At 42.4% G+C, this 13,839-nt stretch overlaps 1 protein-coding gene across 1 annotated transcript; it reads left to right on the top strand.

Moving 5' to 3' along the window:
• Positions 1-3,457: 3,457 nt before the first annotated feature.
• nags (N-acetylglutamate synthase) lies at positions 3,458-9,389 on the top strand. Its single transcript, XM_030736226.1, has 8 exons — positions 3,458-3,908; positions 5,577-5,857; positions 7,500-7,713; positions 7,818-7,998; positions 8,153-8,192; positions 8,331-8,462; positions 8,631-8,813; positions 8,950-9,389. Exons 1-8 carry the CDS (start codon positions 3,534-3,536, stop codon positions 9,125-9,127), a joined length of 1,584 nt encoding a protein of 527 aa, XP_030592086.1. The 5' UTR covers positions 3,458-3,533; the 3' UTR covers positions 9,128-9,389.
• The last annotated feature ends 4,450 nt before the right edge of the window (positions 9,390-13,839 follow it).

Raw genomic sequence — 13,839 nt, 5'->3', positions numbered from 1 at the left:
TGAAATGAGACATTTCTTCTGAAGCACACACATCACACCTGTCAAGGAACAAACTCTTGCCTTCAGTCTTCTTGTCTGAATAAATATTTCACTCCTGTGGAGTGCTGACATGGCTGTAAGAGTGATCTGATGCTGGGCCTGCCTGTTTCCACTAAGGTTTTTGAATGCTGCAAAGTCAGAGACATTGGCTGTGATCTATATGGCCAAAGTGAGGTTACATGAAGGGTAGCAGGAATTAATTTAAATGTAAGTTCATGATGCTAGTTAGATTCACTCACCAGATTCCACCTTTATAATGTCTCTGCTTATACAACGATCAGGCATAACATTATGACCACCTGACTAATATTGTGTTGGTCCCCCTTTTGCTCCCAAAACAGTCGCAGAGAGGGTAAAGGTTGGTCTGATTATCACTGTGGGAAGCAAACTATCTGTCCGAGAATGGATGGCACCAATGGTCCTTAAATATCGGAGCCAGATGGGGAGAATCAGGAACAGGTGCGAGCAGCTGAAGAGCAGGAACCAAAACTCCACCCATCTGGGAGGAGACTGCCTGCAGAATAGCTCATCCATCCATCCATCTATCCATCTTACACTTATCCGCGGTCAGGCTGCAGGGGCAGCAGCCTAAGCAGAGAAGCCCAGACCTCCCTCTCCCTAGCCACCTCCACCAGCTCAAATCTCCCACTCCCGCTCCCTTCTCCCATCACTCGTGAACAAAACCCAAGACACCTCCACCTGGGACAGCAACTCATCCCTGAGCTAGAGTGGGCATACTACGTATTTCCAGCTGAGCACCATGGCCTCAGACTTAGACGTGTTAATTCTCATGCTAGCCATTTCACACTCGGTTGCGAACTGTTGCGCTGCGAGCTGGAGGCCACCACATGATGAAGCCAGCAGGACTGCATCATCCACAGAAAGCAGAGATGAGATTTTGAGGCCACCAAGGTGGAAGCCTTCTGCCACTTAGCTATGCCAAGTAATTCTGTCCATAAAAATTATCAACAGAATCGGTGACAAAGGGCATCCCTGGTGAAATCCATCACCCACTGGAAATGAGACTGACTTATTGCTGGCAATATGAAACAAGCTCTTGCTGTGATTGTACAGGAATTGAATGGCCCGCAATAATGGGCCAGACACCCCACAGGATCCCCCACAGGATCCCCCACAGGATCCCCCACAGGATCCCCCAAGGGACGCGGTCGAATGCCTTTTCCAAGTCCACAAAACACATGTAGACTGGACTGGCAAGCTCCCACGCACACTTGAATATCCATCCATGCCATCTGATCCAACTCACCAACAGGTGGTGATCAGCTGACTGCTCAACTCGTCTCTTCACCCAAGAGTCCAGAAGATATGGACGCAAATCTGATGATATGATTACAAAATCGATCATCGACCTGTGACCTAGGGTGTCGTGGTGCCACACTTCACTTGCTTCTTAATATATCCCACCCACTAGCAGAAGCCATGATAAAGAGATAGTCAGTGTTATTCACTTCACCAGTGTTGAATTCATAAAAGCAATGAATCTCAGAGGACCAGCAGCAGCATAGGTCTGCTAACCACAGTCTGTACAAAGAAAAAGCAACTGTAGCTCACGATTCAAATTATTATGACTTATTTCTAAGTGATTCCCTACACTGCTCTGCTATATCTTTTCTTAGGATTCTCCCACCTGCCAGATTCTATTTTCAAACCAAGCACCCAGGCGTGCAGACTGCTTCTACAAACATTAGTGAAAGAATGGGCCACTCTCAGGAGCTCAGTGAATTCCAGTTTGGTACTGTGATATGATGCTACTTGTGCAACAAGTCCAGCTGTGACATTTCCTCACTACTAAATATTCCACAGTCAACTGTTAGTGGGATTATACCAAAGTGGAAGCAACTCAGCAACAAAGTGGTAGGCAACGTGAAGTCACGGAGCAGGCTCAGCAGATGCTGAGGTGCATAGCGTGCAGAAGTTGCCAACTTTCTGCAGAGTCAATCGCTACAGAGCTCCAAACTTCATGTGGTCTTCAGAGAATTGTGCCTAAAGAGCTTCATGAATGGGTTTCCATGACTGAGCAGCTGCATCCAAACCTTACTTCATCAAACATAATGCAAAGCATCAGATGCAGTGGTATAAAGCACGCTGCCCCTGGAATAGAGAGCAGTGGAGACGTGTTCTCTGGAGTAATGAATCACGCTTCTCTGTCTGTCAGTCTGATGGACAAGTCTGGGTTTGGTGGTTGCCAGGGGAACGGTACTTGCCTGACTGCACTGTGCCAAAGTGTAAAGTTTGGTGGAGGGGGGGTTATGGTGTGGGGGTGTTTTTCAGGAGTTGAGCTCGGCCCCTTAGTTCCATTGAAAGGAACTCTTAATGCTTCAGCAAACCAAGACATTTTGGATAATTTCATGCTTCCAACTTTGTGGGAACAGTTTAGGGATGACCCCTTCCTGTTCCTACATGACAGTGCACCAGTGCACAAAGCAGCTCCATAAAGACATGGATGAGCAAACACTTTTGGCAATATAGTGCATATTTGACTAAGTTTGAATATTAATAGCCCATATTAGAAGTAGAGATTACACAAGAGTAAAAATAGTATATTAGTATTAAAACAGTTTATTGTGGAAGATCATAGTACCCATGCAATAAATTACATTTCTTTTGTATCTTCATGAAAAACTGGCTAAAAACATACATACATACATAATGTATGTATCCAAAATTACACAACATAAAGGCATTTTTCACTGACAGATTTCCACTCAGTATATGCAAATAAAGCAAAATAGGCCACAGACTTTATGGAACAGCCAGAGAACCAACTGAGCCCTGCGGATAAAAGTCAGCGGAAAACATCCCCCAAATTCCGCCGCACGTCCCGGTGCCAAAAAGTGATTTCCGGTATTTGCCTGTATTTAAACTATTGTGAATGACTTTTTGGCTTAACATATCCGAATCATATGTCAAACAGATCTTTCATGAATGATATCAAGTCATTCTGAGTGAGAAACAGCAGCAAGGAAGACGCTAGAATCACTTTTTGGCTGTGATTTGTCTATATTCTTTCTTTAAAAAACCAAACCAAATAAACAACAACAACAACAACCCCACTGTCATTGACATTGAAAATGTATTTTTTTCAGAGAGCTCTGGCCAAGATCAGCAGGAATTGCAATAAGTATGACATCACAGTTATATAAAGATATTTTAAGTTGCCAAAAAGTACTGGATTGATTATAATGTACAAAAACGCAGTCATAAAGATACTCGCAAAATAGGTAATTTGTTCATTTTATAGATACGCCCATCATAAATCTTGTTGACTACAGTCTATTTACTAATATAAGCAAATGCATTATACATTAAAAAAACATATCGAAACATCGGAAATCACTTTTTGTCCCAACCCTAAACTGACGCAATCTGCAATCTGAGAAGTGCCGACGCAGCAGCGCAGTGAATGAAATAGCTGGCTGAGCTTCCTGCGCCGCCCAGCTCCAGCTATCCCGAGGGATTCAGGACTTTACGGCATGTCCAAAGTGCACAGGGGTTCCCACGGATGTCGGGCCATGGTAATAGCAAGAAGGTACCTGTCGAGCCTGCCCCCCTCGGTGCTGACGCGAACCTCCAGCCAGAGTCAGCGGAAAATGTTCATTCAACAGCACCGCATGGTAAGCTGTAACGTAGCCGGCACCGAAGGAAAACCCGCGGCTCTGGCCCAGCAAGAGCACAAGAGATATGCATCCGCCGCGGGACGACACGTGAAGACCAACCGGAATCTGATTTATCGGGATGTGAAAGCTTTTCTTAATGAAGTCGGCGGGGATCCCCGGGAGGCTCGGTACTGGCTGACCCAGTTCCAGAGAGCCACTTCGGCTCAGTCTCCTGCCTTTGCTGTACTGGAGGTAAACTTTCACTGAAATCAAGAAAAAAGTTTTAAAAGTTTAAAAAAAAAAAAAAAGCACTCATATGCTTAACACATACTTAAGCATATGATATGGAAGTCCATATGTAACGAGGGCCAAGAGTGCCAAAATTATATAATTTATTTTTTATTTAATTCATTGAATATCTGGTTAAATGTGTCATTCATCACTGACACGTTTAATGGAATTAATTAAATATGTCACTGATTAATTCAAATTTGAAGTAAATATAAAAAATATTAAAAATGAATGATGGAGTGCACCATCATTCATTCATTCAGGGGGACAATGCTGATCTATTCAAAACCATTGCTTACACTTACACATTAGTGATTAATCAGACTGTTGAGCAGGTAAACTTAACTCGTAGCTCATCAAAGAAAACACACAGATCAGATGTTATTTTTTTATTCTAGTAGACCTCCAAAACTTACGATACTATAATATTTATTCCAAACAGCTGGTGTTTAGAATAAACATTAAAAACAAATCATTTGATTATTTCTGGAGCAGGCTTGACATCACGCTTCAGGATCTCCACAAACAGCATCAGCTGTGCTGGTCCAGATGTTTCTGCTCCTGGTGAAAATGCTCTCACTTTCCTCCCCTTATTAGAATATTTTTAATGTTGGTTTTAATTGAAAGTGAACTGTTACAAACAAATGTAACACATCTGAACATGTGGAAATAAAGATGAGCGAATGATTCCAGTCAAAGCACACTCGCAGCACTCCAGCAAGACTGATAGAAAACGACGCAGTTATGAAGCTTAACTTTCATCTCAGCAAAACCGAGTTGCTTGCAAACAAATAAAACTGAAATAAACCAAACATCAGCTGTTAGATATCACCTGAGTGAATTATGTGCCGTGTTTACCCACCACTGCGAGGAGAGGGTCGATGGGGGTTTTGAGAACCTTGTGCCGGCAGCAGGCTGTTCTCTGCACGCATCATGAGCTCCTACCACCCAGTGAGCTCTTAGATGACAGCACGGTGGGTGTTACGCTAGTGAGGACTCACATCTCTGAGAACTTTTTCAAATAGACTGTATCTTGACAAACTGACCAGATATTTGGGGATTACGTGACTATATATTCTCACCTAAACACATCTCAGGAGTGTATTTGGTGTCACAGAAACAGGAGTATTTGAAAACTACTTACAGTTCGGGGTGCTTTCCTCTGCCAGTGCCAGCTGGGATTTTGTTGGTCGGCTTCCACAAATCAACTCCATCAGTCCATTATCTGGAATCGATCTGTCTCGACTTGCTGTGCAGGGTAACCAATCAGATGTTAGTTGAACTGATGTCATGATGCGCTGCTGCACTGGAACCATGAAGCAATAAAGAAATATGTATTAAATAAAATGAATTGATCTTTTCATTAATCAGTTCTACATTTGATGCATTTATAATTATTCATTTTGACACTCCATACATATCTGCTAGTGACATATACTCTGTAATGCCAATAAAATAAATACAGCCAAAACCATAAACACATACATACACAATCTCAAATTAAACCTAAGAAAGCTGACAGCTCTATTTAAAAGAAGTCTTCTTAGGACGCTGAAACAGATTCTGAGTCAGCCACTTGCATCAAAATCTCTGTGAGACTCAAACTCTGCCTCTGTCTGTGCGTCTCAGGTGGACAGCTCAGCGTTTGTCAGCAGGGAAATGGTTCAGAGTCTGGCCTTTGGCCTGTCCTTCCTGCAGCGGATGGATATGAAGCCTGTGGTGGTTATGGGCTGGTCAGATCACCAGGAGACGGGGCTCACTGAACCAGCATTTGACTCTGGGTGCACGCAAGGGCTAGTGCATCGGTGCCAGCAGCTGACTGAGGCTCTGCAGCAGCACTCGGCCACCGTCCTGCCGTTCTTCTCTGCAGAGTCCTTCCTGCTTCTGCATGAAGCACCACAGGGAAGCAGGTGAGGGTTGAATCATATTAGTTCAGTCTAAGGTAACATTTTAGAACAACTATTGCTTATAAATTGTGAATTAATCTTTAGTAGTCTAGTAACTCTTCAGATACCACTGAAGTAATTAATATTATTTATTAGTCATTAACGATGCTATAATTACTGTTTATGTAATTAGTTCATGGAACTTATAAAAATAAATGTTTTATACATTTTTTATTGTAATATGTATTATACCATAGCTGATAGGATACAATTCTAAAGACATCTGTGCATAAATAATTTTATATTCTATTTTTTTAATTAGCCAGTGCATTATTCCCACTGTATCAAATATTGTGATTTAGTTCTCTGATGCTAATTAGAATTTTAATGTTTGTTATGAGTAAACAATTATAAAGTCAAGTTGAACTTAGCCATCAGTTTCCTAATTATTATTAATGGTTATTTAAAAGTGTTATTCCTAAAGGTTATTCCTGTAATAATATTTAGACCAACTTTCACCACAAGGGGGCAGCATGTGTTGACGTGTCTTTGGAAGTGTGCTGTAGTTCCTTTAACTTTTGATTATTTTTTGTTTTTTTTAGCCTTTTCCCAGGCCACTCTTTTAAATGAGAACGTGCTCTTAATGACAAATAAATAATAAATGAAAGTGCAGCCAGACCTCAGTGAGGTCAGTGTACGCTGCAATCCCAGTGAAGCAAAAGCTCAGATGTCAAAGTGCTCTACACTCTGTTTTAGTTTGGTGTACAGTTAGCTCTGTATAATGTTAATGTGGAGGATATACAGATGAGGACAAAATTATTAGACCCCTTATGAAATTTAAAGTTTTTGTAAAAATTTTCCCTGGTGCTTTTTTTAAATGCAAGGGAGAGCGAGGGACTTTCATCATAATTTTTTTTTTGTTTAAAAAGGATGAATTAGTTCTATTTTCACACAATAACAGAATTTTTCAGAAAAAATAAAAATGAGCAGGGTCAGTATTATTAACCCCCTGACATGCTGACCTTTTTATTGAGCTATAGCACAAACCACTGCTGTGCAGTGATGTGCTTTAACTCTGTAATGCTCAAAGCTTTAAGACTCAAGTTAAGCTGGGGGTTAGAGAAAGCATCCTGCCACAAACAAAGGAAATCAGTTTAGAATTGAGATGGATATATAAACAAGAACTGGAGTGAGAGGGATCATCAAGAAATTCATAGAGAGCCACACAGTCCAGAACAGACCTGGCAGAGGTAGAAGCCAAAGACTGAATAGAAAACTAGTGAGAGACATGTCTAAAGACCCCAGAACAAGTGCTCCTGTGAATGACTGAGCCAAGTTGGGAATTGTAGTCTCAAAGAAGACTGCTGTTCAAATCTACTGTTTATGAGAAGCAGCCAGACAGAAGGGTTTGAAGGGTTAGGGGAAAGGGAAAAATAACTTTTTTTTTTCAGACAGAGGATGAACTGAGGGGCTACACCAAAGGCCCAGTATAAGTTAAATGAGGATTATTTTGACCTGTTAGTCATTCAAAGCTACTTTAGTGGAGTCCATGAATAAATATAAGAGGTCAGTGTGGTATCTACGTGTATATATCTCCACTTCATTACCGTCTTCTTTCCTCTGACATGACTGTGCTCTTACCCTCTTCCTTTCCCTCTCCGTACAGTGCTCCTCCCTCCATTTCTATGGACACCAGCCTCCTCCAGTGGAGTTTGGACTGCGGGACAATCCCATTGGTTTGTCCGGTGGGAAGGGACGGGCGTGGTTGCTCGGTAGTGTTGGACCCAACGGAAGTGACGGCAGTAATTTCGGAAGCCTTGCAGCCGCACAAAGTCATGTTCCTGAACAACCTGGGGGGCCTGCACAGCCAAGAACACAAGGCACAGCAGCTGGCTCCCACCCTGACTCTGTCAATGATAATCTGGTTGTTCTCTTTGTTTGGTTTTTGCGGTCTCTTTCTGAATATTTTCTGTGTGGGCTGCAGGTTCTTGGCACAGTGTCGTTGCCCGCTGACCTGCCTGGCCTGTCCATGGCGATGTGGTTGAGTGCGGCAGAGCGCCGGAGAGTGACCACCATAGCCAGACTTCTCAATCGGTTGCCGGCCGAATCCTCTGCTGTGATCACATCAGCAAACACGCTGCTGACCGAGCTGTTCAGCCACAAAGGTGAGACAACCGACTCCCACATGTGCACATGCACGCACACGTGGAGAGCCATCTATTTTGAGACGTTACATTAGAAGGCACCATATTTGTGTGTGTGTGTGTATGTTGGTGGGGTCATTTGAGCCACCTGACTTTTTTTTTTCCTTTTTCTCAGGCTCTGGAACACTTTTTAAAAATGGAGACCCCATACACCGGTCAGTAGATCTGACACAAACCCCTCCAGTCTGAACCAAAACCAAGTCATAATTCATCATTAATTCCTAACAAGGTGTTACCTTTACCTCCATAAATGTACACACATAAAATGTACCACTTTGTGTGTGTCCGTGCAGGTACAGGTCTCTGGATGGGATCGATGTAGAGCGTCTGTTGGCGCTCATCAACAAGTCGTTTGAGAAAACTTTGAAGCAAGACTACATCGACTCTCTGAAAGGACGGCTGCAATCCATCTACCTTTCTGAGGGGTGTGTGCAACTATTCCATGAAAATAATATCCAGATTGAAGGCTAAAATATGTCCACATAATAGTCCTGATTGGGGTTAATTATCAGCGTGCTGTTTTCTTCACTGAACAAAGACCAGTGAGTGTGAGACTGTTAGCTACTACATGCTGGACGTCTGTGTCCTTCCAGGTACAGCGCAGCAGCCATCATCACCATGGAGCCGGTGAACAGCGGCACTCCGTACCTCGACAAGTTTGTGGTGAGCAGCAGTAAGCAGGGCCAGGGCACCAGTCACATCCTCTGGGAGTGTATCCGACAGGACCTGGGCAAACTCTTCTGGAGGTCTAGAGCCACCAACAAAATTAACCCCTGGTAAAACATGGAAGCTTTTTAGGCTCTCACGCAGGCATTTACATTACATGAATTATATCTTAGGCATTTTACTACAAGCGGCCTTTATTAATATAAATGCTGACATTTAACATGTGATTTCTCTCTTTCTGTGCAGGTATTTTAAGCATTGTGATGGCAGCTTTGTTAACGGGATATGGACTGTGTTCTGGTTTGGCCTGAGGGACATCAGAGATTCTTACGAGCTGGTGGAGTACGCCAAGAGCCTTCCCGATTCGTTCCACAGCGCTCCCGCCTCCTCCCAGCAGCCGCCTCCACCTGCTGCGGGATCCTGAATCATGTGCTTTACAGTTGCTCATTTTGTAGCTCTTCAACCTTGAAGAATTATTAACATTATCATTTTCAGCTCTAAAGTCCTGGAGTTCAGTTCTAAACCATCAAATACTGTGTTCAGTTTTGCTCCAGCTGGAGATTTCTGGAGTTTTTTCCAGGTTTTTTTCTCTACCATGAAACCAGAAGCTACAGTGCTGTGAAGTGTTTCCCACAGAAGGGGAAATTGACAAATGTGCATCAAGGCGACTGTTTGACGTGATTTGGTGTTACAGAAATAAAATTGAATTCTAAATGGAATTTAATGTGTCCACGCCATGAATGGAGATGCTCTTGTTTTCATTTTCTCATTTTGTGGATGATGGTTTGGGGCTTTTTGCTGTAAAGATGGGAGATTAGTTCACGTTTGGATCCAGCTTCAAGTGACCATGCAAGGAAATGCAGCATCTGGAACTTCACCATGGGCTTCATTTTTAAGACCCTCAGGTTGGAACTTACTAAATACAAGCTAGCAGAATATAAAGTATGAAAACAATAACCATTAAGCACAATATAATACAAATTACACATTATATAATACAAAAGGCAAAACCAGTGCATTTCATCATTGTTGTGCCAAACATACAGTATGAGATTAACTCTCTGGAGAAGCAGCGACCTGGCCTGGCAGGAAGCAGCTACAGCTCTTTCAAAATAAGCTTTGAGAAGCTTTGTCCAAGAAATTGATTAATTTACCAGTGGACACAAAAAAACGCACCAAAGTGACACACCAAATATACTGGGGCAGCAGGCAACTCTGTGAGAAACACTCGAGGGGTCTAACAAATTCTAAAGAATCATCTAAAAAAAAAAAAAAAAAAATCAGCTCATCTTTTCCACTTCACTAAGAAATACAGACATCTGCACATGGGTTGCTTAATTTGAAGACAACCTCTGATGTCCAGAGGGGAATCTAAAATGCAGCCAGTGCCGTGCAGCTAACAGGTCTCACACTTTTTAAAATAGCTGATAAATCTGACAGTGCAGTGAAGGTCTTTAGAGGGACATTGTGTTCATTTTTGCATGTAGAAGAGCTCTACGATCTATTCACAAGGAGTCTTACTCAGCCTGTGGAAATAGTTCATATATTCTCACTGCTCATGCCCTAATATATTGAATATTTTCCCTCTTAGTGGATGTTGAGTGAATCAGGCAACACAGCGTCACTCCAAGTGCAGTTTTGTCCTTGATCAACGAGCGCGCATGGAGAGGAGCGCAGACAGGCTGCTCTCCCTTTGTGAAGGACTGCTCGCTAAGTTTAAAATGACTAGTTATCTGTCCAAACTCCATCGTTTTACCTAATGTTAAAATAATTTTATCATCAAAGTGAGAAGGATTCAGTAGTGGGGAAAAGTATTCCTTCAAGTCAAAGGTATGAAGGGCAGTGAAAAGTTACTCTGAGATGAAGCTTCATAGAGCAGAACATGATATAAAGTGTTATGAAATGGAAATAAATACACCTTTAATTTCTACTGAAGCTCAGTATTTGAAACGGCTGATTTAACGTTCACTGCTGGTAATTTTTAAGCAAATATATTTAATATATTTATACAGTACAGTTAATGTTGCCCATGTTATATTATTTACATTATATTACTAAAGTAAGATAGCACCAGTCTCATGAACTACATTAGCTGTTTACTAGCCAATGTTAGCATTCCTGTTGGCTAAGGGGACGCAGTTAGCAGTCCTGTTTTAAAAAGGCCTGCGGGACACATCGCAGACCAGTGAAACATCTCAACTTATTCTCAGTAAAGTTGGAAATTAGATAAAATTTAAGATTTTCGTCTTCATTTCTGTCAAACAATGTTTGCAAAATGTTCCTAGCAGCTAGTGTCACAGTCGCAGTCCTTCATAGGCTAGACCAGGGATCCTCAAATCCAGGCCTCAAGGTCCGGTGTCCTGCAGCTTTTAGATGTGTCCCTGATCCAACACACCTGAATCAAATGGCTGAATTACCTCCTCAGTATGCAGTCAAGTTCTCCAGAGTCCTGCTAATGACTTCTACATTTTACTCAGGTGTGTTGAAGCAGAGACACATCTAAAAAGGTGCAAGGACACTGGACCTTGAGGCCTGGATTTGAGGATCCCTGGGCTAGACTGTCCCATTTAATGGTCGCTCACTTACGGCCTTCGAGGCCTTTGAAGGACGTGGCCTACCTAGGGTATGGCCCTCAAAGGAAACAGCCCCTGAATTGGGATACAGCATTTGGTATTGAAACAGGAAGCTGACACATCACAGCATACAGTAAACACGTTCTTTCATAACTTCTTGCAAAAAAGGGATTTTCTCATGTGACAGTATTGTCACCAAAGTTATCTTGGCTTTGGCTTCAGTAAAAGCTTCAGTAAAAGTTGTGTATTTGATGCATTTTTACTCTCTTTATTTCTTTCTCTATTTTTTGGACTTACTGAATCCTCATAGAGGAGCTGAGGGCAGTTTAACTGTATCTTTAACCGCCCCAGATCAACCGTGTCTATGCTGGCAGAAGCAGGAAGCTTTTCTAAAAACAGCTCCTGCTCGGCACTTAACACAATCACACATTTAACCAGATATTCTAGAAACACTGGGAGTTGGTAAAGACCAGAATCACAGCTAAAAGCGAGTGAAGACATTCAGATGGCCAGAAACACACCTCCAGTTAGAGACACGAGAAAGAACTGCTCACATAATCCAGCAACAGGTAAGCATAATTACATCTTGTATGATGAAATATTAAACTTTCCTTCTTGTGTAACTTCATACAGCATGCATGAGAAACTTTACATGAGGAATTCCTAAACCACGACTCTTCCTCTTTTCTTTTGTCTTTAACCCAACTTCTTGTAACGCCACACAGACTCAAGCCATCACCCGAGGGAATCAGCTGCAGTACAGAAAGTTAAGGTACAGTCTGCTGCTTTGTTGTTAAAATGACCGACCTATGCCATATGTATTGCGCAAATAATAGATCTGATGAGTAGAGCTGATAACAGGAAAACTGGCACAGGCACAAACCCACTGCAAAATTGTTTGTTTGTCAGTCATGGCTGTGTGATAGGCAGGATTAGACCCCAGTATGCTGACTCTGAGGCAGAACTGGGTTTGACTAATGTTTATTAAGGAAATGGCAAGAAATACTAAATACAAACAACTGGGCTGGACTGGTGCCAGAACTAAACAGAAACTAACGGGCAGAGCGACACACAGCAGGGAATCAACGATGACAACGCAACAATGAGCAGACACAGACTGAGGACTTAAATACACACATAAGGTAATCGGGGAACAGGCAACAGGTGAGGGGCACAGCTGAACGTCTTAATTTACTATTGTGCACTGTATTTTAGTAATCATTTTTATCACTCATATTTTTATTATTTTATTATTTATTGTCTGAGGCACCTAGAAAGGAATGCATTTTAAATTTCGTTGTGCAACTTCTGTGTACAATGACAATAAAGATTCTGATTCTGATTCTGATTCTGATAAACAAACTGTCATGTCCTGGGCTGTTTGCCCAGCGTTTTGTGTTAATAATTTATTTCCTGAGTTTGTCCTCCCTGTATGTTTGTCATGTTCCCAGTGTTGTGATTCGTCTGCGTGTTCCTTGGTTTATCACTTCCTGTTTTATTTTGCCAATGTGATTTCCTTGTGCTTTGTGTTTAGCTTTGCTTCCCCTGTGTAATTAGTTTCATTTGCCTCACCTGTTGTTCCCTGCTGTTTCCTCTTCCCCTGATTACCCATTGTGTATTTAAGCCCTCAGTTTCCATGTGTTCTTTGTTGCGTCGTTGACGTTGTGTGCCCGTGTGTTCCTGTGCTCCCTGTGTCTGCCCGTCGTCTCCCTTCCAAGGTTTTTGTATTTGTTTTTCCCTATGTAAATACCCTTTTAAGTGATGTTTACCTCTGGTGTCCTGCGTGGTTGCCCTTCCTCGCCTGTTTCCTCCCCGGCCATGACACAAACGAGACAAAAGGAAGAAAAACTAAACACAAAGCACAAGGAACACGGAACAAAATAAAACAGGAAACACACAGACATGGGACAGAGATGGAGACTAGTCACAAAACTGGGAATAAAACTCAATACACACAAGAGGCCAGGGACATGACAAAAGGACAAAATAGACTCAAGAACACAGACACCAGGGAGACAGGGACAAAGGAAACTAGTAAATCAAAATGTAAACAATACTAATAACAAGACAGGAACCAAGATGGATGATCAAAACAAACCAGGAACATAACAGAACCCAGTGAAAACAGAACCTACAAGAAAAAATGCTGGGCACACGGCCCAGGACCACGACAATGATTTTGTCTTTGGTGCCAAACTAATTCTGTCTGCATCCATGAAGTTGAAGCTATTAAACAGCCAAAAAAAACAAAACCTAGCTTAAAGAATCCTTTTACCCGGAGGCTCCAGAACCTCCACCCTGAGGAGACTGAAGAGGTTGTGTGAGGGGTGGGTGGGGTCGCCCACAATGCTTGCTGCTCTGTGGGTGAGGCAGGTTTTGTATATGTTCAGGAGGGAGGGGAGTGGGGCACAAATGATCTTTTTAGCAGCCTTCACTATGCGCTGCAGGGTCTTCAGTTCCGGTGCTGTGCAGCTTCCGAACCACACAGTGATGCAGCTGGTTAGGATGCTCTCAACAATGTTCCTGATGGCTGCTGGAGCTCTCGCTCTCCTCAGTTTGCAGC

The sequence above is a fragment of the Archocentrus centrarchus genome, chromosome 8, assembly GCF_007364275.1.
Source record: "Archocentrus centrarchus isolate MPI-CPG fArcCen1 chromosome 8, fArcCen1, whole genome shotgun sequence".
NCBI lineage: Eukaryota > Metazoa > Chordata > Actinopteri > Cichliformes > Cichlidae > Archocentrus > Archocentrus centrarchus.
Note: the sequence above shows the minus strand (reverse complement) of the source record. Positions and strands in the feature narration are given on the sequence as shown.

Bases quoted from the DNA above. Each gene is read 5' to 3' on its own strand.
- nags (XM_030736226.1), top strand. From the start codon at position 3,534: ATGTCCAAAGTGCACAGGGGTTCCCACGGATGTCGGGCCATGGTAATA. The intron at 3,909-5,576 runs GTAAACTTTCAC...TGTGCGTCTCAG, and splicing joins CTGCCTTTGCTGTACTGGAG to GTGGACAGCTCAGCGTTTGT. The intron at 5,858-7,499 runs GTGAGGGTTGAA...CTCTCCGTACAG, and splicing joins GAAGCACCACAGGGAAGCAG to TGCTCCTCCCTCCATTTCTA.